General features: G+C 32.0%; 1 protein-coding gene and 1 long non-coding RNA gene across 2 annotated transcripts; both read right to left on the reverse strand.

Annotated features, from left to right (window-relative positions):
- Window positions 1–4,696: 4,696 nt before the first annotated feature.
- On the reverse strand, window positions 4,697–15,903 carry LOC127717953 (uncharacterized). The gene is made up of 5 exons (XR_007989482.1): window positions 13,510–15,903; window positions 11,725–12,371; window positions 8,981–9,041; window positions 5,595–5,807; window positions 4,697–5,132 (listed from the first exon to the last, which is right to left on the reverse strand). It is a non-coding gene; the product is annotated as an uncharacterized LOC127717953 (long non-coding RNA).
- A 4,475-nt stretch (window positions 15,904–20,378) lies between these two features.
- LOC127718719 (uncharacterized) lies at window positions 20,379–23,919 on the reverse strand. Its single transcript, XM_052224774.1, has 3 exons — window positions 23,448–23,919; window positions 22,381–22,715; window positions 20,379–20,386 (listed from the first exon to the last, which is right to left on the reverse strand). Exons 1-3 carry the CDS (start codon window positions 23,900–23,902, stop codon window positions 20,379–20,381), a joined length of 798 nt encoding a protein of 265 aa, XP_052080734.1. The 5' UTR covers window positions 23,903–23,919.
- Between the last annotated feature and the right edge of the window lie 2,552 nt (window positions 23,920–26,471).

A 26,471-nucleotide genomic window follows, 5' to 3' on the forward strand; every position in this document is an offset into this window, starting at 1 on the left:
ATAATTGTGGCCAAGTTTGGTTAAATTTGGCCCAGTAGTTTCAGAGGAGAAGATTTTTGTAAAAGTTGACGAATGACGACAGACGACGGACGACGGACGACGGACGCCAAGTGATGAGAAAAGCTCACTTGACCTTTTAAAAAATCATTGATGAAAGATTAAAGCAAAAAATTACAGGTGAGCGATTGAGGCTCTTTGAAGCCTCTTGCTTTATATTCGAAACAACTAATGTACTGTATTCTACACATGTTCAAGCTGTTAAAACTTCATTTGTATTTAGCCAAGTTTTAGCTGATCTGGACGGTTATTATACCCCACGCAACGAGTTGTGGAGGGTATAATGTTTTTGACCCGTCCGTCCGTCAGTCCGTCTGTCCGTCAGTCCTTTATTTTGTCATCGCAACTCCTCTCAAACCACACAACAGAATTTCACGAAACCTTTTTAGATAAAAAGGACATATTATGTAGTTGTGCATATCGACAGGAAATTACGATTCAAATTTTTTTCTAGGAGTGACGCCCCTTTGAACTTATTTGCTTCAATTTATTACTGCAGCAGTTTGTCATCGCAACTCCTCTGAAACCACACAACAGAATTTCATGAAACCTTTTTAGATAATAAGGACATACTATGTAGATGTGCATATAGACAGGAAATTACGATTCAATTTTTTTTCTAGGAGTTACGCCCCTTTGAACTTATTTACTTTAATGTACTGCAACAGTTTGTCATCGCAACTCCTCTGAAACTACACAACAGAATTTCATGAAACCTTTTAAGATAATAAGGACATACTATGTAGATGTGCATGTCGACAGGAAATTACGATTCAATTTTTTTTCTAAGAGTTACACCCCTTTGAACTTATTTGCTTTAAGGTACAACTTCAACAGTTTGTCATCTCAACTCCTCTGAAACCACACAACAGAATTTCATGAAACTTTGTAGATAATAAGAACATTCTACGTAGATGTGCATATCGACAGGAAATTACGATTCATTTTTTTTCTAGGAGTTACGCCCCTTTGAACTTATTTGCTTCAATGTACTTCTGCAACAGTTTGTCATCTCCACTCTTCTGAAACCACACAACAGAGTTTCATGAAATTTTGTAGATAAGAAGGACATACTATGTAGATGTGCATATTGACAGGAAATTATTATTCAATATTTTTTCTTATACAATTTTTTTTTGTTACACTTATTTAATTTCTCCAATGACAATGTGTGGAAGTGGGATATGTGAGCGTGCTCACTAAGGTTCTTTATTTAAACATAACTTTGTCAAATCAACTGGACATTGATGACACTTTTCTAGATTGGGACTGTACTGAATGATTACAATGGATGGACGCCGTACTATGTGTATCATAAAATTGAGAATGGAAATGAGGAATGTGTCAAAGAGACAACAAATCGACCAAAGAACAGAAAACAGCCAAAGGCCACCAATGGGTCTTCAACGCAGCAAGAATCCCGCACATGGAGCTAGCTCCTAAACAAAAATGTGTACTAGTTTATTGATAATGGACGTCATACTAAACTCAGAAATATAAAAAAAAAAACTGAAATTAAAAATCATACAAGACCAACAAAGGCCAGAGGCTACTGACTTGGGACAGGCGCAAAAATTCGGCGCGGTTAAACATGTTTTGTGAGATGTCAACCCTCCCCCTATACCTTTAGCTAATGTAGGAAAAACAAACACACAGCAATTACCACAGTAAATCTGGTTAACAGCTCTGAGCTGGTTAATTGTTGCCTTCTCTATTAAATTTGTATTCGTTCCAACATGGATGTTGTTTATTCTTCTAGGTTGTGATAGTATTGAAAGTATTACACATTAGACGATTATGTGTATCCTGATTGGGCAACAGCTCTGAGCTGGTTGATTGTTGCCTTTCCTATCGTATTCATTCCGGCATGGATATTTTATTACTGTGCATGCAGAAATAAAAGAAATGTACGTATGTTTTGCTTTTATATAGTAACATTTATAAAGTAAAAGTACCTACAAGAGAATAATTGAGTTCAATATATAAATCATAAGGCACCATTTACACAAATCAGTATCAAAAAACTTATATAAGGTTGAGTTAGGCAGAGCAATTTCCAATATGAGGTTGACTGTCCCTCTGGTATCGTTCGTCCCTCTTTTGCAACATCTCTTAGACTTATCAAATTTCATAAGAATTCAGGAAAATCTACATATACACGAATGTATAGTTATTACATAATTAATATATTCCGAGATACAATTCAACTGTTCTTGTTTGAAACAAACATGTAAATTTAAAATATATCATGGCAAAAACGACGAAAAGATCAACAACAGTCCACAAAACACTTAACTGAAATTACATCATAGTAGAAAAGTGTCCGGGGTGATGACCACTACAAGTGGTCATCGATTACCTATATTAAGTAATAAAGTACATGCTAAAGTTAATAAATGCGTTCTGTTACTCTATGCAATTTGAAAAAATGTCATTGAATTATGTTGGCAGCTTTGTCATCCGAAGGCAAATTGGGGCCCAGCATTTGAAGAGAACAGAACTGGTATATATTCCAAAGATTTGACTTCCTTTTACCAGTCGCCAATGGCATCAACTGTCTTGGAAAAAGATGGATACCAATTTATTAGAAAAGACACTAATGAAGTTAACAAGACAAATATATATCAGCCATATTCAGAACCTTCTATCATGGCGACTTTCGAAAGTCGGACAGATTCTTCGTATGACAACAAACGTTATGTTCATGATGTAGTAGAATCTACCAAACCCTTATATTTTTTTATCGTAATGGTGTATCATCATGGCGAACAATAATGATACTATATTTATATATCAACAGGGAAAGTTTGATTACCTAAGTGTAGTGAATGTGATTTTCAAACAATGTCCGAGCATTATAATTTAAGACATTAGTTTTATTGATATCAAGGAATTTGGAAGTAATTTCCTTTTCAATGTCACATGTTATAAAATGTTAAAATATGTTTTACATTAATATATTATATTTGCCATAAACGTAAAAGTTAAATTATAATTTGATGTTTAAAGTCAGTTTAACTATTTTTACTCTTAGCCATGATCATGACGGTCTATCAGTTTTTAATTATCAATGGTTTTTCTAGTTTTACTCTTAGCCAGGCGATGTAGAATATATATTTTGGCATTTTTAGGTATCAAATGAAAGGTGAAGGACTGTGGATCCTTGTAGAACACAATTTTTCTTATCAATTTGAATAATAAACACATCATGAAATAATTCTAAAATTAAGGACACATATGGGCTGTTTCTCTGATATGAAGTACCTGGCTTGGTGTATTCAAAGTTCAGGTAGCCAGTGAGCTTTGATGTGAAAAAAACGGTATATTTATCCCACAATTGAAGTAGTATGTTAATATATTACATATATAATTAGAGTATTACATTTAAACATAAGATTGCAGTACAAGACAAAACCATCACAATTCAGCTGGAAACATTCAGCATTCAGCATTAATGCTACATCTTGTGGTGGCTTGTGACAGAACTTTGACAACTGTCCGATTTTGTCTCGTGGGAAACTGATTTTATATCTGTTTCGAATTGTGCACAAGTTTTATCTGGTCTTTTGTGGGTTTATGCTGTTCAAGGTGATTTTCGGTGCAGTGCTATGTGGGCTGTTATTTTCTTTCATTTGTTATTTTTTCCTCTGTGTTACACAACCTTGTACTTTTTGTATTGCCCTTTTACATCTCCTGCTTCTGTTTAAACCTTTACCACTAATATATCATCTGGTTTTAATAAGATAGTGTCTCATTCCCTAAATTTATTATACAGGAATTCATTTTAATATCAGTTTTTTATAAGCATATAAACTGCTTGGTCTCTTCACACAACTTATTTTTAGGACGGAATATGCATCAATAGGTACATACATGCACCAGGTCGCTGATATATATATAAGTACACATTATGTGCATTTGACCTCCACAAGAAATCTGAAACATACATAGAATATTGCTTTCGTTAGGTTGTTGTCTCATTGACATAAACCTCATATTTCATTTTTGTCATAGCTTCTGTGCCTTTCAAATTTATTGCAGAAAATATTTGCATACACATTTTTCAAAACAGGAGAGGTGATATTATAGTGATCACAGCATGAGGACATGTACAACTGAAACAACACAACATATAAACACAAACAAGCACCATTGTTAAAGGACTGAAACAAACATAGATGATTACCAATATGAGCCCATAACGACTAGTGTACAAGTAGAGTGAACATTTCTTGCTTCTTATTCAACACCTTTTGTCATTTAATGAAAACAATTGAATATGTTACTTTCCATAGAGAGAAAGGAATTTGTGAAACGAAATATTTTGCTATTTAGCACTGTCAAGTTTTATATTCACAGGGGTGTTGTGGCATACATGAACGTTTTCTCTTTTTTTTTTACATTATGCTACCTTTATGATACAAAGGTAGCATTTTCCATGATGTACAAAGATATTATAGAGTGGTGTTCCAATGATAGTAATACATGGACACCATTGTTTCATTGGCAATCATACTACATCATCATATTGTTATACATTTTGTACATGTATGTAAAAACTATGTATACTTTAAATTTGTAAACGTAAAGAAGACAAATGAAGTTGAACACAAGATTTTTATTTGCATTTTTATCCTGTATAGTCTCTGCACAACTGCCCCTGTTCCACTTCCGCTTCAAATTCAATAGATTGAATGAGAGTCTTGTATTTGTTTTTAGTTCAATGATGTCAATTACACAAAAATTGCATACACGTGTAAATCAAGTTTAGCATATGAACTACAATAATATGGTGTTTTCACAGTCAGGATGAGCACCTGATATCTTCTATCTTACAAAACCTTTTTTAAGTATCATATTGATAGGAGTAGTAATCGGTCCACTACATGACTGTCATGACTGTGTTGTCATAATTGGAAAAAGTAATCACTAAAAGTTATTTCTGTCTGCCAGTGAGTCTTATTTTCAAACAGAAAGAATTGGGAATCCTGCATTCATCACTTGTTACTACATCTCTTGTATGCTGCACTGTTAGGCAAATTTGATCAAAAACTTTGTTTATTTAAAACAGGATCCTGTTCAAAAAAAATAAATGCTGTCAGATACTGAATGTAGATATATATAAAATTGTAAATTTCATCAAAGTGGGTGAAATAATTAAAAAAAACTTGAAGATGGACAAGTTGATAAACCAAAACTAGGGACAGGGGTATGTCTTTATATATGAAAAAAATCAACCTGGTCGACAGAAAAATAAATAAATAAATACTGATTTTTAATTATATATTGCATTAAAGTGGGTGAAATAATGAAAATAAACCAACTTATATACACAAAACCAGAATGTCATGGGAAATTAATTTATGTGATAGGTACAATAATTCTCTGATGATGGACAAGTTTATAAACTGGAACCAGGGACAGTATATATAAACAAAATCAACATGGCTGACAGCTATAAAACTGTTTTTCAACTGAAAATTGCAACTTATAATTACTATAAACTGAATAAAAGAAAGTAAATAATATATACTTACATTATGCTGTTTTGAAATGCTTCATGTAAAATTACTATCGAGTGGCAGTTGCGAACTTTCGTTGATGTTACAAAATGGCTATCAACGCTCTCGTTAAAGTCTCATCGTAGGATGCGTGTTTTCAATTAGATTTCGCTGACCACTGTTACAGTTGCCAATTGCAATCTCTGTGTATATATTTCTCTCGTGTCATTGATATGTCTTTTGTAGTGCCTAAAAGAGGAAGCAAAATTGAAAAACTTAACCAAAAACATGTATGAACAGGATATTTCTGTATAAAGGTATACTGAGCACACATTTGTAGGTACGCACTGAGTACGTACCAAATTTCAGCTCATTTTATCCATCTTTTATTAAGTAATTGAACACAAACTTTTATACATGCTTTTAAAAGTTCTTGTATAGTGTTTGTGGTATGCACGTAACTCACAAACATAACCAGATCCTTCAAATGGAACATAAAGGTCAATGTATCCTAACCAATTAAACTGAAACTTGTTGTACACCTTAAAATTTTCCAATGGTCAATGCTATGCCTAATTCAGTGCCTTTCGATTGTGGACGCTATCGAGAATTGAACTAAACTGAGATATTGTATGAACAAGGGTATTTCTATATGGAGGAGGTATACTGAGACCAAAGTTTTAGGTTCAAACAGACAGATAAAGATATATGTCTCCACTTGACAAATTTCAGTTGATCCTCATCATAACATAATTAAAAACAAAATCCAATACCTTTTTTAAATAATCAAAAATTCACAATGATAATTAAATAACAATTACATATAAACAGTTGCACACATTTATAAAAAGCCCATATAGTAAATATATAACAAGTCTTTACATATCACACTTTATATGAATAGATATACAAGACACTGCCGATGGGTTCAAACAAAAGAAAACTTCTTATCAAACGAATTTTTATTATCATCTTTGTTTCTTTATGTAACAAAAATAAATGCTTTTTGCATTAAACAACACTATTGATAAACATGTAAAATGTTATGCGTGTCCCTGCAGATAAAAACAGATATGGCTGGAAGATTACTCCAGACAAAAATAGAGGTTAACGGTTTAAGTACTGGAGGTTACTAATTCTGTATAATACCATCAATTTGCATCCATCAAAAACTAATCATGATATACACCCATTCCTACATGTATATAATCTACAAATAAGTCACAACAATATGAGTTTCTTTTTTGGTTTTGGTGATCTTAAACGTTGGTTTTATTAAAGTCTGAGCAATACAATTTGCATCTATCAAAAACTATCTCTACTTTGTAGTTGTAGAAATACTGTGGTAAAATCATTACTGTTTACGTTTCACCTAATGTGTAGGAACTGATCAGTTAAACATATAAACAATTTCGCCGTGAACAAACTATAGTTACACGGATCTTATATTTAAACATTGGAATATAAGTGTAAAAGATACTATATTATATTGTAATCCTAATTGTTTTGTTTCATGATTTTTTTGTTAAATCAGTCATATCATGCATATATACATGACCACAACGCACATAATAAACATATACCTCATTGTATTTTTTAATTCAATTGATGCAATTATTTGAAGAAAAAAAAACATGGTACATGTGTACACTATATATTTTTTTATGCTTTTGTTTCATCAAGTGCTTGCCTTAACGGTACTGAAAAATTGAATGCATTCTTTATTCGTTATGTGAAAATTAAAATGAAATTTGATATCTTTATCATCGCAGTGTTATTATCCATGACTAAATAGGTTACGTTATGATATAGTTAAATATCAGGGGATTGAACATTGGTTTTAGCATTGGTAAAAATCCGTCATTCAATGACAATAGTTCCTATAGCAGTTTAATGGCGAACTCAGTCTCGGTCATGTTGAAATAATTGTAGATCTTTCATTGCTATCGTTAATTTCATTATGTCTCCCATAGTTTCTGTAAAAAACAAATTATGAATCATCCTTTTTATTTTCATGCATCCCTTAATGCACCTTTCCTGATTCTTAAAAAAATCTTTTGTACAAATTAAGCTATGGAAAGTCAGTTGAGAAAGACGAATATGTGAAATTTCATCAGAAATCTTTGTGTTTAGACAACTTAAATGGTCTTTACTTTTGAAAAGGGTGCATAATTTAAGATGAGAAAATATAAAACATAAACAAGATGTAATAATGTGATATATGATAACAAAAATGTTTTAATAATTATTAATTACAGTAAAACCTGATACAAAAAAAATGTAATATTTCTTTTCCTTTCTGTAACAGCCAATATATGAACTATGTCCTACAAAATGATATACATCTCAAAGTTCTGTCAGTCAGTAGATTCGTCATTTTTCACACTATTGCAAGAGGAAAAAGATTTACATTATATGTACTGCAACAGACCATTGACTTGTTTTAGCAACCGTATCGGATCGATGCCACCCTAAGTGCAGGTAGTCTTACATTAACTGTGAAGCCATTCTTCAATTGTTGCTAAAATTGATGTTCTTAATCTAAAAGTGATTTCATGGAGTACTTTCACTCTTGTTCCTGTTTTAATACCACAGTGATTTTTTTTAGGAAAATTTGTATACAAATAATTAAAATCACAAAAAATACTGAACTCCGAGGAAAATTCAAAACGGAAAGTCCCTAATCAAATAGCAAAACCAAATGATAAAACACATCAAACGAATGGACAACAACTGTCATATTTCTGACTTGGTATAGGCATTTTCAAATGCAAAAAATGGTGGATTGAACCTGGTTTTATAACGCTAAACCTCTCACTTGTATGACAGTCGCATCAAATGTTATCAATACAAGATATTTTTCAGGTAATCTGTTAAAATAAGTAGTAAAATAATATATTTTAATCTTCTACATTTAGAGATTCAGTAAATCAAATATAGCTGATATTGTGTCAAATGTCGTTATTTGTTTTCTATAAAATAATTGGTGTATATTCCTAACATAAGTAACTATATTTCTGTGTAACCATTCTTTCAAACTAAACCATATCTGTTTAATTTTTCACGAGTTGATGATTTATTTAAATAAAATTGGAACATTACCTTCGCATGCAATTCATTCGAATGTCCATGAAAAAACAGGGGTCCTCTATCTATTTATTATTGTTTTCATGATAATAAGCAAAATTGAAAACTGTCAAAATTCTTCTGTAAAGGACAATAACTCATATAATCAGTCGACTATTAAAAACAACATTACTATTTTACAGAAAATGTATTGCTAAATATGACTTTTTTTATTGTGATAAATCAGTTTTTAATGAAATAAATATATGAAGAGCATATTTAACATGCAAATTCCTGTTCTTATCTTAACATGATTTCCAAAATTTAGAAAAAAGCAAATTTGGAGAATTTCATACCTTCTGGGTCTTTTCATTTCCCTTTTTGTGTCCTTTTGTGATTGTTTGGTTACACTTGCAACTAAAACAAATGAGATCATATATGCAAAATATGGTTTAACAGGTAACGTTTATCAATACATTATAGTGTAGATTTTTAAATACGTGATATCATAATTCATGTCTTTGAATGTCTTTGAATAGGTAAAACTCAGAATAAGCATGCTTAGAAATACTTCAATGAGTTTAAACAAGTGTTACAATGTAAATGAACCGTTCTGAGGTAGTGGTGAGGTGAGTAGGTTTTGTTCTTTATGTAAAAGGGCCACTGTCACTTTCAGATGAGAAACTACAAAGAAAGTGCTGTTCCTTCTATTTTTGGCTTTCATGCACGGTTTTTAGTCCTAAACTAATAAACCATGTCCTATCTTTTTCTTTTGATAGAAACCAAACTTAGCACACTGACTTTAAGTTTAGTTTCCGGTGGTTGGCTTATGTCTTTTTAAATTCAATAAAATGAAAGTGATTAGATAGGTTTCTTAGTGAGAAGAGAAATTAGGAACCTTAAAAAAAATAGATTGTACAACAAAAATCATCTATTGTTGTCAGTCGTCTACGCAATAGGAATAAAAAGAGACTTTTAGCCAAATAAAAGCAACAATGGTATACCGCTGTTCGAAAGTCATAAATCGATTGAGACAAAAACAAATCCGGATTACAAATTAAACCCGAGGGAAACACATCAGCTATAAGAGGAAAACAACGAAACAACAGAAACACAGAAAAACAAACGACAATGCAACACACACAGAAACGAACTATAAGATAACAATTGCCATTTTCCGGACTTGGTACAGGACATTTTAAGAGAAAAATGGTGGGTTGAACCTGGTTTTGTGGCTAGCCAAACCTCGCAATTGTATGGCAATGTTAAATATAACTCTAAAATGACACCATTACATGACAGGAATACAGTACAAATAAATGCAATAACTTTGAGGACAGGGAAATAAACAATACAATAGTACATTTCGACATGCTAATAGTTATCAAAGGTACCGGGCTTATAATTTAATACGCCAGACGCGCGTTTCGTCTACATAATACTCATCAGTAACGCTCAGATCAAAATAGTTATAAAGCCAAACATGTACAAAATTGAAGAGCATTGAGGACCCAAAATTCCAAAAAGTTGTGCCAAATACGGCTAAAGTAATCTATGCCTGGGATAAGAAAATCCTCAGTATTTCGAAAGAATCATACTTTTGTGAACAGGAAATATAGAAAAATGACCATACAATCAGCTAACCACAGAATAAAAACGAACACGTAAAACAACATAGGACAGCACACAAAACAGCACAACAGAACCACGAACTGTCTTTCACACGACTGGGTCAACGCCACAAAAGTGTCGTCACAGGTAAATTTCTAAAAATGTTGAATACTGTTCAAAATCAGTTTTGTAACTATGTCATTTGATGTATTTTATAACAATTACAAGAATATTAATATAGAATTGTGTTAGTAATGAGATAATCAATAGTATTATCTAGCTATGTCGGTATTTTTCTAAATCAAACTGTAAAACAAAGAAATAGTGTACATATAGTCGCTTTAAACTTAAATCTTAGAAATGAACCGGGTGATCAATTATCTTCACCTTTACATACGAATAGAAAATAACAAAAGGTAGAACTACAACTACAAACGATAAGACATTTAACAATATCTGATATATAGAGAATAATACATGGCAAAATCCGTATCATATGCCGTATCATCCCGAGATACCAATATCAGCCCGAGGGCCCTTAGGACCGAGGGTTGATATTGGTCGAGGGTGATACGGCATGTGATACGGATTTTGCCATGTTTTATACGCTTTATCATATATTTGAATAGAAGAGTATATAGGAATTGCTTACTGATCCAAAGCATCTGGGTAACCTTCAGATTTAGTTTTGCCTTGTTTTAACAGCTTTATCATATATAGGAACTGCTTAATTATTCATCAGAAGCATCAGAGTTAACCTACAATTTGCGTCCTGTAGTCCATAGAAATATTTTGTTTTTTTAATTTTTTGTTGTTGTTTATTTGTGTTTTGTTTTCATTGAGTTCTTTTTGTCCTACTTTAGTAATGTTATACTATGTACAACACATTCTGAATAAAACCTATTAATAAAAAAAAATAGTTACAATAAACTAACAATTTAATAACAAGTATACTGTATTAAACAAAAGACGAATTTGAGACTAATAAGTAAAGTGTACACTTTTGAAATATCAAAATTTAAAGTTTAACCCTCTTGCTGCCCGTAGTTTTTTTATGATTTCATTTCTTGTGCCAGAAAATAGGAAAACTCGACGTCTGTGACGTCACATGTCAAACAATGACGTCATTCCAAAAATGCCGTAATGACCGTTTCATTTTGGTCCCATTGAAGAAAAATATTTCTCTAATTTTTTCGCTATTTTCATATTTCCGAGTAGGGGTGTGATAAAGGGTAGGCACGTCTTATAGCAATGCAAATTCACACTCAGCAAAACAGTCATATTCGGGAATAGGTCATAAAAACCATAGGTTCATATTTTGAAAGTGTATACTAGCATATATGCAGATACAACATGTACAACAAAATTGTAACCCTTTGAAATATCATTGTAGTATATTATTCAAGGATAATTGTTTCTTATCTGTGCCATGTTATTAAATTGTTTTATCCTAAAATGAAACATTCTTAATCTTAATATTTTAACTTACAGAACATTCCTCTTCCTATTTTCGAATAATCTCCATAACTGTGATGAAATGTCTTGATCACCGGAGGTCCCTTGTTTCTGATTGCTGTTTGGCAACAACGAAATATTTCATTTTGTCTTTAGAATAACTTTTATCCATCTGAGTGGAAACTGTCTCTATGTTATTCTAGGTGTGCGAGAAATCCGCCCTTACACTGTTTTGACGTATGTTCAATTTGATAATCGAATAGACATCACAACTATGGTAATCTCGATTTTAGTTTATTTATGTAGATCTTTATGTAGATCTTCTAGAACTAAGCATTGTCTTTGTTAAATGGGCCTTCCTTAAAATTATTTTAATTGTACCATGGTCTGTTATCTTTTTCGCCATCCCAAAAAGCTTTGTATTGCTTTGTATTTTCCAAATACTCGTTGCTAAATCCCGGATAGACTTATAATGCAGAGGTTTAGCATGGTTCTCAATATCATAATGTATTCATATAATCTATGAACGTATGTCGTAAATTACGTCAAAATCCTTTATGTTTGGGAACAATACTTCAAGACGAGGAATAGTTTCAGCATTACTCCTTTGTAGAGTTTCATCTATTCACCTGAAAGCAGCATCCACGTGTAAATGTCCAACTCGCATGAATGCTTAATCCACTTAAAAAGAAATCAAAACTATTTCATTGTTGTTCGTTACAATATTTGGCTATTATAATACGCGAAGCTTTAATGCTTGAAGGAACTAAATTATGCTAAATTGTTTCAATCTATGTTCATCGTGCTGTAGGACACTTCATTGGCTAATAAATCTAGTTGGTTCAATTAATAGTCTTCCAGATATAAAAGTTATATCAAAAACGAAAATGCGATTACATTTATAGACTTAATACTTTATCTTCTCGCAAAATCACAACTTATTCTTCAGTTAACTTAAAAACATAATTTCAACGTTAACTTTTGTACAAAAATTTCACGAGTACTGAAGATTTTAAGAAATTTGGTCGTGTCTTGAAATAATATTTTTCTCAGTGTTTACTTTGGGATACGGTATCATATCTACTCTTTTTTTATTGCTTTAATTGTTAGTTTGGATTGAAATAACATATTTCCTAAACATGCTGAGACATAAAAAGAATATCAAAGACTATTTATATCCTCGCGCGCGCGCGATCGGTTTTGTTGAAACAACTTGCTCTAAATCAATATTTTTTTTTTAAATTGTTAAGTGGGCTCGAGGGTATCAATCAATTTTTTTTTAAATATAGGATTTCGCTACGTTTTTCTATAATTGAACTTTATCATATACTTAATAGAAAAATAAAATAAAAAAATGGGGTCACCGTTCATTTAAGCTCACAATCTGCTTTCGAAAGAAGCATGCATTTTCGTTAAGGTACTTAATGAACTAATAGGAGAAATAGAGGTAATATCGAAATAAAAAAAGAACTAAATTACAGAAATCGCTTAAATCTTACAATTGTTTAGTTTTAAGAACAGATAATTTGAAAAAAAAAATATAGGTCACCGATGAGTTAAAAAAAGATATTTCAATCTTAATGCCAAAATAAATGCATTGTTGCACCAAAGGGAGATAATTCGGAGCTTTTTAAATGATATAAACATTTTAAAAGTCATCTAGGGCCAAAACGAATCGATTTTTAGGGTTGACTTTCATAAAGTAACAACAAATAGTGTAATAAAGAAAATTTGTAATAAAAAAAAAAAAAAAAAGCTTTAAAATTTTAGTTGAAAATTTTGTACCCTCAAGCCTCCTTTAGTACTTAATATTACTTACCATAGTTTGTTAAGTCTTGCTAAGAATCATCATAGATAGTCATTGTCAGACAAGAAAGGTGAACATGTTGTTTTGTCCATGGGATGAAACTCCAGTAACATGTGTTTTCAGTTTATCAACTGTAACATGTGTAATCACATCCTGCACTTAAATGTGTATATTAATTTACATGTAAACACTTTGTAATAAATTGTACTAGTCAATCTTGAATGCATGATGAGTGAGAAAAAAAAAGATAACCGTAACTGAAACTTGTGGCCACTAATAGAATCTATAAATGATTCTTATGTATCACAAACTATTTCATATTTCAGAATCTTACTAAATGCAATTGAAAAACACGTCAGCTATATTAAAACAATTCATGCTTCATCTATTTGGCCACTATATTAAAAAACATACTTTCTTCCATTAAAATATCTTGTCGTCCACCATGAAAATTCTATTACAGGGCACAGAAATGACAGCTGTCCAGTAGAATCATATTTCAATAGGAAATCTACTCATACTTCAGGAACAAATAATGTAACCAAAAAGCTATTTGTGACCTCGCAACCTCGTAATTGAAACCGAATGTATATCAACACCCATGTATTTTGCAGCTATCATCCTTATGTTTTTCAAATTTTGTTCACATGTTTCTTTTTTGCAAGAAACGTGAAATTTTACATCTCTGTTTTCTGAAACAAATACGTAATATCCATTGTTTATTAGTTAATTATCCTGATGAAAAAACGTCACAAAACACAAGTAGAAAATCTAAGTTGTAAAATTGTTTGATTAAATTGTACACGAAAAAGTACATACACATAATACACAGGCACTGGGGACCATTGCACTCACATAAAGTAACAAGATGAAATAGTTGTTGTTACGTCCGAAACTAATTACCGAATTGTATTTCTAGACATGGACCCGATTTCATATGGAAATTGCTCATGGCATTAATTTCATTTTTTTTTGTTACCCGATATATTTTACATTTTCAAATAATGTCTTTCTTGTGTGTAGCATCTGGATACTTTGTACTGTATTTGCATTATTGTCCCTATATGTTGTTTTACATATTTGTACAAATCAGTGAATATATATATATTTCAATTCAGAATGAATTATATCTTTATTTCTGATCTTTGGTTTATTGCTTTGGTCGATGCTTCTCTTTCACAAGAACTTCTTGTACTAAATTTGCATTTTGAAATCGTTGAAATTTATCGTTAAAATTTTGAAAGGTTATAAATTGGACATTTTCTCTCGGTAATCCATACTTAAGGATAGTGAGTTGTTTGTATCCAGTCCCCTTTGACAAAAGTTAATGTCATATTATTGGTCAATATACGTGAAGTTTAATCATTTTAATGATTATCCGTTTAAATTTGTTTTAACATAAAATAATTGTATATAGTTCGAAATTGCATGTTAGTTATGTAAGCGCGTCACTGTTTTTGATAACCTGTGGCGTTTGTCGTTGATAGAATATGTTCGTTGTTGTTCTGTGGTTTGTATGTTGTGTCTACTATTAAATTATTTGTTTGTGCGTTTCACTGTTATGAATGTTCTTGCGAGTGTTTGTGCTGTGTTTCTGTCACGTAGTGTTTTAGCGATATTTTTTTAACATTGTCATAAAGCGGCAGGTTTTGCACGCCAATAACCAGGTTCACATCACCATTTATCTTAAAATGTCATGTACCAAGTCAGGAATATGGCAGTTGTTGCCAAATAGTTCCTTTCTATGTGTGCTGACGTTTGTTTTTGTTGAACGTCTGAGTTCCTGTTGTTCCTTTGTTTCCCTCTTATGGTTGATGCGTTTCCTTCGGTTCTGGTTTGTAACCCGGATTTGTTTTTGTCAATCGATTTATGACTTTTGAACAACGGTATACTATTTTTGCCCTTATTTACAGATTGCTCGCAAATCAAACATTATTTCTTATTGTAATTTTTTTGTGGATAATAGATCCCGAAGGTTTATACATAATCTAATGGAGAACAATATATGGTAATAACTTGCTGCATTTATATGCATCTGTCCTTATATAGGAGCCTGTTGTTCAATGGTTGCCGTTTGTTGATGTGGTTCATATATGTTTCTTGTTTCTCCTTTTTTATATAAATTATAAATTAGAACGTTGATTTTTTTCTGTTTGAAATGTTTAACATTAGTCTTTTGTGGCCCTTTATAGCTTGCTCTAAGCGGTGTTGAAGACAAGTCTTTGACCTGAAATTGTTAACTTTTTATACATAGTGGCTTCTTATTTATATAGACAAAGAACATTTGTAAACTGTATGACAAACAACGTGTTTATCCTCATGATATACTTTTAAATAAAGATAAACGTATTAATGAACTGGTATAAGTGCATAATGATGACAAAGTTGAAGCGCATAGTGGACCCCAGATCCAAAGGTAATCAAGTGCTGGTTTCGAAAATTCTTAATATTACGAAATATTCAGAGTAAACAGGTAATTAATAATTACATGAATTGTGACCATATCAATTATAATTCATGTTAGCATAGAAGTGTTGACTACTAGGCTGGTGAATCTCGCGGGGAGAAACATGAGAAACATCCAACAGTACTGGCATCGACCGAATGGTGGTAAATACACTCATCATAATTACAAAATTAAACATGTGTTTGTCAGACGTGCGTTTCATCCTCAAATGTCTCATGGGATGATTAATACATCCTTAAAGGAGCATTAGATGTTAAACACATGTTCACCACTTTCATTCAATTGAATTATAACATACTTAAACGAATGTTTAAATTATAAACAATCTTTAATCAACAATGCATGGGTTCGATGATATGTATCAGTATGTCGTGTGTATTTTAGTTTATACGCCATTTAATTAACTATTTAGGTGACCTCCAATAATGTTAACGCCACCATCACTTAATGTACATAATGGATTAGGATGTATATCTCGCTAACATAATATCATAGTCCGACGGACGAAAAGTGACAACTGCAGATCAAATAGCCCTATCGACATGATGAGCTAAACGAGATACTACATGCACTAATCTTGTATATGTGTCTGTATTGCTAAGACATTAGTTTCTTTTAAATAGGGTATTGTACACTGCTGTTTATTTGTGTCCTTTCATTGTTAGCTATGATTTTGTCATTTCCTCTGCACCATGTTCACCTTGTGAGTTTTTATTCCCATCTAATGTTAACCATCTGTGTATGGTGAATTGAGTCTTCAAATATTCATAATATATGTTAATACAACTGAAAAGGAAACAAGTCGACTAACACAAGCTTTGTATATTATATTGCTGAGTTTGCCAATTGGTCTATTTTACTAGACTACAACAGTGTTTCGGTTGATGTCTCAACATCTCCAGTTTGAATCGTAGTGGAGGAAAAATATAATTTGCACAAATGAAGTGCTGTCAATCTTGATTTGATTGGTAGTACGAAAAAGTAAACAGATACTCACCTTGATTACTAGTAGGTTCGTAAAAATGTAAAGTATCCTTATAAATTTTCCCATATTCCATAAGCTTTTTATACAAATCGATCTTCCTAGCATGATATAGCATAGCTTGCAGGAATAAAATGTTATCACGTGCTAATTTACCATTGTCTATTAAATGGCCAAACAGCTGCCATGGCGATGAAATTTTTTCTAAAACTGAGCTTGGAGATCCATCTTCTCCTGTTTATAACAAATAAATTTAAAACTACACAGAAGCCAATTAAATCGGATGCACCTTAATGCGTGAATCATAGGTACACATATGATAGTGTGATTTTGAAATGTATCCATTTATTATGTTGTTAACAAAAACGTTGTTTTTCTTATATTTTAAATATTCAGTTTTCGATTTTGTACAAATAAATTCAAAGCAATTAAATACGTTTGATCTTTAGTGACAAAACAACGTTAGGAATAAATAAAAGATATACGTAATGGCTTTAAGCTAAATAGGCATCACAATATCTACTACGGTCACCACTGATTAGAAATAATTTGTAGATCTCAAAGTGCTCGCTAATCTTTTTTTACAGGTTCAGAACGAGCAAATGCTTTCAATAGAATATTGAAAATAAAGAGTTTACAAATCATCTTTTGAATAAAGGGCAATAACTCCAATTTACGGATCGTTTTTAGCCATTTGTCCCATTTGTATATATATATATTGCAAAAAAATATACACGGTTAGTGTTTACAGTTTCTGTTCATTAAAAATGTGTCATACCTAATACGTACATGGAAGAAGAAAAATCTGACAACCCTTGGCACAAATCAAAGGACGATAAAAACAACATAAAACTTTAGACTGAGCAACATAAATCGAACCAAAAAGATTGATTGGAGGTGCTAAGGAACAGTTGAAATCCAACAAAAGAAATGGAACTCTTTGTTTTGTTAGAGAAGGGGGAAAAAGTCAAACTGGTTTATTTGAATTGTTTACATCTGTTACTATGGGCTTTAAAAGTTTCATAAAAGTGCATGATTTAGGATTTTTGGCATCTTATATACGTGTTTTTACTTGAATAATAGTATGGAGCTTCGATATATTTGTAAACTTTTAAATCATAGACAAATTTTCATAAAACTGTCGGTTGTGGTAGGTTCAACTCAAAGTGGATCTCTTTTGTGCATAAGCATTAATTCCGCCAAAAACTTTCAGCAGAAAGATAAAGCATTATTTTGCAGTTCTGACACGGCGATAGTTTTTTGGGAAACGATCCCCAAAATGGCCAATAATTGCATCGAAAAGAGAAAGTCGAGTGCACCTTTTTATATTCGGTTGTGTTTGAGTTGACTGTTACGTCTCAAAAACGTTTAAAGCAAAAATATAAGATACATCATCTCGCTGCAGATTCTTTTATTTTTACATATTTTATATATTTAAGCTACATGTTGATTCAATAAAAATAAAAATTCCCAGTACTTAAGAATGAAATATATAGGTCAAGTTAAATACCTTTCTAATGAGACATAACAACAGAGTAGGTGTGTTCGAATAACAAATGTTTACTAAAAGTATTTGACGACAGACTTTACAATTGGGTCTTAAAAATGCATTACTTAAGAAAAAGCTTCATTTTTTGTGTGTGCTATCTAGGGTTATTAGTTTTCAACCTCTAAAAATGTTTAGTCTGCCTTTCTAGGAAATATTTAATTAGATTTTTTTAAATGCTTTTTAACTTTAGAAAATTCCTCCTGACAACCGGTCAGACAATAGTTTTAAGTTGACTGAATGCAAAAAAGTACATTAAACGAGGCTCAATAGCTAGTAGATATATTTGTCTTTTATAATACAACTGGCATATAAGGATTGTAATGGTGCTATGTGGATACATTTATCGGTTTTAAAGAGCTAAATTGGCAGCGCGTCATCCCTACAATGGCTTCCATTTAACGATGGTAAAAATTGACTGGCGTAATGGGGAGATTATTTTGACGAAGTAGATTCCTGACTGCCTGGTCATTTGTGACACAGATATTTCAAAACGGTCAACCAATTAGTGAAAGCGTCCGTAAAACTTTCCAAAGACTGCACCTATTTGACGCCAATTCATTTACATTCAAGAATCCTCGTGAGTAAGGTTATCAATGCCGTCTTCTAGTGGTTGTGGTTGTCATCGTCGTCTGAGTGAGCTGTTGTAATAACCAAGAATGCATATCCAGTGCCCAAGACTCGTGATCATATTATTTGACCAGTTACGCATACCGTTTTTCATCTACAGACAGTGCACTTCTTTGTAACTTTGGCTTTCTCAAACTCACCTTGTCCATCTTTGTGTGTTATCCTACATTCTAAGCCATAGGGTATCTAGCGCATCTGCATTGAGTCTCAAGTCTTTAAGCCCTAACACCCATGGTTGTTTAGCTGTTGAGGTCTTTTCTTTGTACTATGCCGATCATTAAATCAAACTGTAGCGTGGTCATGAGTTAAAGAAATGCGGGTAGGGACAGAGGTCGTCACATACACGATCAGAATTAATTGGAAGCAGGTGCAACGCATGGTGGAGTTCACTTCTTTTTCTAATTGTGTGTGTGACGACTTCTAGACTTATGTTGTACATTTTTCCATTCTGATTCCGAATCAGCGGTGATTCATAATTATATAATTCAATTCCCCTTTTTAATATTGCATTTCATAACTTCGGTTAATTTTATCGTCAGTTGCTGCAACATTTGTGCATAGTTTATACATCTTGTGTGATTATTATTTATATAAGATCTGTAAAATCATCAAAATCCATTAAAAGGAAAGATAATTCAATTATAAATACAGACATCTGACACGCCTACTGACGGAAGAGAAATGAACCTACGGAAGAAGTTTAGCTAGCAATTAAAATATGTATATCTGATCAACAGATAAACTTCAGAGTTACAAATATAACAATGAAAAATTTTTAAGTACTCAACAATACCAGTTTAAGATATAACAGGGGAACAAATATGTCCCTATAATTACAAACACAAAGACGACACGATCTCTACATCTCTTGTTCATTTCAAAACCCTTAGGTTATTAGACTTACCTTTAAGAATAAAATTCATTGCGTCTAAATTATTCGCATCTAACTCAAGTGCAACTTTTGTTAACCAAATTTTTAGTTTATAATCTGGACCTGGCGAGTTCAAAGTGTAAGCAGGTACTGTCTCTGGAGAACACTTTCCTGGAGAACGACACACTTTTTGATCTAAAACTAGATGAAGCAATGAGAAATACTTTGCTTCAGAGATTTAGCGTCAATGTGAGTCTTTTTCTGTTGTCATTTATAGTAAGCATGGTAAGCAGCAGCTAACAATTTAATGCAAACTTCGAAATAGGGTGATAAATTCACTTAAGGATTTAGAAAACACAAGAAAACAAAATGAAAAGTGCACATCTCAAATATCTGTTAAAAATATTATTTTGTTAAAATTATTTCTTTTGAATGGTTTGGGAATCATTATGAATATCTAATTTAATGACATTGTAATCATTCAACAAGCAATAATCAAACAAATAGAAAATTAGGAGTATTAAATATTGAGTAAAGGGATGTCAAATTCAAAAATGAGCCACTGAGTGTTTTATATTGAGTGACTCAAGTTTCCTAGTTGTACCCTCTGGACCTGAATAAAAGTAAATCCATAGTTATAAAATATGAGATAAAAACACACAAAAAACAATCGAGTTTAATATGAAAATTTTAAAGTTTAATACAAGGTGTTTACTGCTATATGCATTGACAATGCTATGCCACTGATTAAATTGAATACCAGTAGTTCACACTCGTAACTTATCAGATGTGGGGAAACTGTGGCTTATAGTTGTCTACAAACTTTGATGTAAAGTACGGTCCCACCATAAATAATACCATATTGCTAACTCGTTAATTATGTTATTATAGATGTAATGTGTATGTGTTAATGAAATAAGTCATGTAACACAAAATCTTACTTTTTCCGTCGGTTTTAATAACAATCGAAAATCGAATTGAGCTTATTGAATTGCCATTTTGCCTTGTACTTTTGGAGTTATGATTTACCAAAAATAATATAAAATATTGTTCATGCGCGCTTGATTTGTTTTTAGTTTTCATAGATTGGGAATGACAATCGATTCGTTAAAGTATAAATTAACTTTATTTCCCCCGTGTTATCGGCATTAAAATCGTCAATATGGAAGACTGTGTTTCTGGTAAAAAGTCATTTTTTGTAATTCAGATAAAGGAAACATATTTAATATCTTTGTCACAATTATGTTATCTAAGCATTGTTAGAACATATTGAAACTCTAAATGTGTAAAGCTTTTTGATGGAAAGAATGAGATGACAGAATGCATTTTCTATCAAAGATAAGTGTATATACATTTACATATAACTATGACATTATAGATGAAGGAATAACGTATCTGGCTTCATATACACGTGTATGAGCTTGACGACTTAACCGATTAAAATGTGCTGTTATTGTCGGTGAAGCGATTATAGTATGCTCCGTTTTTTTACTCCTTATGAATCAAGTGCGCCGCTAAATTATTGTTTGAGACGACCCCGGTAATTTTTGCTTTCAGAGTCAGAGTCAACAGTCGGAACCGAGACTTTCCGTAAATCTCTTCTACTCATAATAAGTGTTTATTTCACATGACAAAAACGATTCGCAGTCACTGAACCATGAAAATAGCAGTGAACTTATGACTGACTGAACCTGCATCACGTAAAGTATATATTTAAGCAAATATCTACAAGATCAAAATAGCAAAACCATGTATAATGCTATTAAACATTTATATTACCATTAATTATAATGGAATGCCAGCCAGATGTGTTATCCTTGTAATTGGTAATCAAGTTATCCACATATTTGTAGATCATATGTTGCTGACCATTTCTCACATATTCAGATTCTGTCAACAAGTCATAGTATTAAATAAAATAGAAAGCTAAAACGCCAAAATGTGTCAAAAGGACAATTATTTTTATAAGGGAACAATTAATGGTTCAAGCCCTATTATATTTTTGTTGATGTTTCTTTGCTCTTAAATTGTCCATGTAAGGTTTGCACATCGGCTATTCATTTTTTTTTCTGTTGTTACGCATACTTAGTAATTTTCACTTTTTTTTCGGCTCGTTTAATTTTCATAAAATTTTGACAAAATATTTACTTTGACCCTTTGACAAAAATATCAAAATTTCAAAAAACTTGAACCAGACACTTTATTGGAAAAAATTGGTTGGGTACATAGCAGTTTAACAAGCACTAATTTTGATCATTGAGAAGCTTCATATTTTCTTAACAATAGAACGTGATTAAAACGTTCAGCTGATTTTACAGAGTTATTTCCCTGTAGTGTTATGTACCACCTTAAGGCAAGATGAGTTAAAAGTTAGGTAGGAAGCTTACCATGAAAAGAGTATGGTACAATTTCTGCTTGTTCCTGAAAGGTAGAGATATCGGATTCCAATCTTATTTTGTCTTCAATTGGTTCTATAACGTCTCTAATTATTTTAACATTGATTCCTGATAATGCCTCTTTCAGTTTCTCATATTTTCCTGGTGCTATCATATCTTTCCGTTCCAATATGGACAACAGAGATGACATGTCATTTGCAGCTTTGTTATCTTTAGGAGTCAGATTGAATAAACTCCTAAATGATTTGAATTCATGTTCATCTATTGTATCGTCTATATGTTCTGTTAGTGTTGTGATTAATCTTCTATGGCTATCTTGTATGGATCTAGAAGAGGTTAACAGTTTTAAATAACGATTTCTCAAAATGATACGTCTACTACTTCTTACAATGCAACTAAATTTGTTTGCTGATTAATCAATAACGAATCCTAGACCTAGGAGGATATGTGATATTCTTATGCAGGAGAATTTCAGACTATAGATATAAAACATTATTGAGAGAGTGATAGAGTAGATTGTTACCCCGAGAAAGTATTGTCGAAGCCAAGATTGACAATGATTATTCGGTGGATAACAATCTGCACCATCACCCGATAAGCTATGTGTTATTTATTGTGCTTTACTTTTTTTTAAATGTTATAGGCCATTATTGGCTTTTAAATTTTAAATTGAAAAGAATTAACTATGATTCCATGTACATTACAACGTTACAGTTATCAAACAACAAAATTAAAGCAAGATGTATCTATATTTTAACAGTCTAAGAACATGATTTACATTCATTCTTCACATAAAACACGCATCAAATCATAAAATTTCGTTGGTCGATAGCACTTTGTTATATTTTAAATTCAGTAAATATTACATGTTACTAAAACACTCATGGTAATATGAACAATGATCGACACTTTGAGTTACCTAGGTCCCAATATTCTTTAAAACACGAGCATGAAACGACCTAATTTGTGGCTTTGCCATATTACTACTGTAACACTATTATAACAATTCATAGTAAGCACTAGTAAATATTTTACCAAACAAATAATAATAATCTCACCGCTCTTTTCTTGTGTTGGGCACATCACTACCCCTGTTCTCTAGACTAGATGGGCTGTTTATTTTGCTTGATGTAGGTGACGAAGAACAGGTACTTATATCATTCAGGAATGGGCCTGAAATGCTGCCACTTAAAGGTTTTGTTGATTTATTTATCAATGGTGATAGATTAAAAGTTGCTGCTCCTGGCACTATTTGTGAATCAGGACTTAAAACTCCCTTAGATGCATTTATTATTCTTACTTCTATGAATTGTTCTGCTTCAAAATTTAAGTCTGCATCAGAATCTAAATCAATGTAATCTCCAACATCGCTGTCGAATACTTGAAGATGTACATCATTTAAATTAAACTTATTTTTCACACTTTCGTGAATGACATTAAAATTTATTCCATCAGTCACAGATATTTTTTTCCTTCTTTGGCCATAATACAACAAGAAAAACTTTCGCTCCATGATGCATGTAATTGAAATACAATCACCTGTAAAAAACAAAATCAAATTAACAAATTTAAACAAAATTAATGATAGTTTAAGTCAAACTAAACATGTATATTCAAATGTTACCAGAAAAAGGTTAAGGAACAAAATGTTTCCAGTTTTCAAGTATCCACAATTATTTTACTTATAGTTTCAAGTCAATACCTGAAGAAACGTGTAATGCTTTTAACATGTTTAAGCCAGATACAGGAGTAACCAAATGCGAAACATTACTATACAGTACTGATAACACATGTTCTTTCTACTGTGCGCTTGTACAATGCATCCATTGCATCACCTACATCAAATGGTTAAGCATGACGAAATTGTGTCCTTAAAGAGGCACTAGCTGTCAAATTCATGTTCACCTATTTGACTCAAATTCTTATACAATGTATTTGATTTATATCCAACGTAAAACATTTATCCAAATTATAAAAAGTCTAAAATAAACAATTTACAGGGCATGAGCTCGATAATATGTAGCTTCGTTTCGCGTGTATTTTAGTCTTGACGCCATCTAATTAACTATCGAGTTGACCTCCGAATACCTTCTGGTCATATAAGCGATATAAACATAAATATAGATATAAATATAAAGTGAACTCGTGTTATTGGATTCTTCTAGGTTTGTTAAATTTTATATTATAGATTAAAAATATATGCTAATCATCGTTTTTACCTGCATAAGAATGAGTTTTTGTGGATTGAATCAGTAAATTAAATGATTTATCTATGTTTCACTTTCAATGTTGACATTCTTTTCCTTTAAATAATTTTTAAAACACGCACAATGCATGCGTTATCCATCTCTAGGTAAGGAGTTAAATTAAAGTTCACATGAATACGGATTCAATGAGGTCGAATTATTCACTTGCAAGTGAATAATTCAGCATCAATATTTGTTAGCTTATTTTAACAAAATTGTTACAAATGTATGGTCTTTTGTCTGAGTCAGAAATTGATTTTTTGGGGTTTTTTTTTCGACGCTATCAATCAAAGTATATTTTTCAGAATTTGGATTCAGAATATATTGTTTTTGTCATTTGCATGATCACAATATTTTTTTCCGTCAAATTGGGGATCGGGGTATTATCGATACATTTTTTTTGTTCATGTGTTGCTTTTTGATTCATATTAAAACATTAAAATATATATACACTTAACCTACTGTAACATTATCTTTGTTTCTATATACTGTGTAACCCTAAAAGTAATAAACCTGTCACAACAATTTAAAAGACATATAACTATGAATTATGCTGCTGATAACAACTTTCTCACACTGAGAGGACAGTTGTACCTTAGTCTTAGAACACAAAAATGAAAGGCACTTTATTAAGAAAAAAGGAAAAAAAATATTAATAGCAGTACAAATACACTAACCAATGCAAAACATGATTAGGGAGCTACTACTAGTAGATTTCTATTGGGGAAGGGGGGCAAGGATGAAAAATTTTGACCTGCATTTTTTTAGTTGTAATTTCTGTCCTGCCTTTAATTTTTACTTTGCACTCTATTCGTTCCTGTCTTTTTTTACATAAATTGTCATCCTGCCTTTTTTTTTGCCAAGTTGCTCATCCTGCCTTTTGTTTTTTACTCAAAACTTCGGTCCTGCCCTTTTTCAAATTTCAGCTTGGCCCCCCTGCCAACCCCTTCCCCCAATAAAAATCATATGGTAGCTTCCTTAAGATTTATTCAGCACGAAAATTGTTGTCAGAATGTCACTTTATTTTGAAACAATGGAAAAATATATATTCATAGCCATTCTCTAACCAAAAAATGATAAAAGATTTATTCATAAACATGTTTTTCATGCAGAGACAAGTGACCGCGCGTCGGACTGTCGGATTATCATGAGGACTGTCGAACTATCGGGCTGTCGGATTATAGGACTGTCGGATTATAGGATTGTTGGACTACAGGACTGTCGAATTACAGGTCTGACCCCAATAATTATCAGGGCTTTGTCGTCGTGGAACAATAAATTATGGATTCACGTTAATTCCATGATATTCACGCTTTTTTACATACTTGAAATATGCAATAGTTAAGGGGTCAAATCCACAGGCGCTTGTCTCAGAATTTTTTTCTTCTCTTATATACCTATATACGTGTATAACACAATTTCTCAGACAAATGCATGTGGTAAATCATTACCGGAAATTGTGATAATATTAAAAAAAACAACGTCATAATAAATAAAAGCATGTTCGGTGCTATGATTCAGCAATTTGTCTATTCATAAAATCTTTAGTTTTGTTGTTGTTACATGATATTATGGAGTACAGAAGTTATAGTTGTCGCTTATTGCAGTTTCTATTGGCAATGTTTCTTATAATAACAAGGCAGCAGCATTAGTATTCTCTCTGCCGTTGACTGCAGGAGGGTAGGAATGCCCTTTACCGTCAGGCGTCAAACGGTAATTTTCGGCTACCGTTAGTGTCTAATCGGTAAATATTTTGTCGTGATTCGTCAAAATATCCTGATCGTGATTCGTCAGAGATCGTTACCGCTATTATGGGGGAGGGGGGAAATTACGTGA

The sequence above is a fragment of the Mytilus californianus genome, unplaced genomic scaffold, assembly GCF_021869535.1.
Source record: "Mytilus californianus isolate M0D057914Y unplaced genomic scaffold, xbMytCali1.0.p SCAF_10, whole genome shotgun sequence".
In the NCBI taxonomy this organism is placed as follows: Eukaryota; Metazoa; Mollusca; class Bivalvia; order Mytilida; family Mytilidae; genus Mytilus; species Mytilus californianus.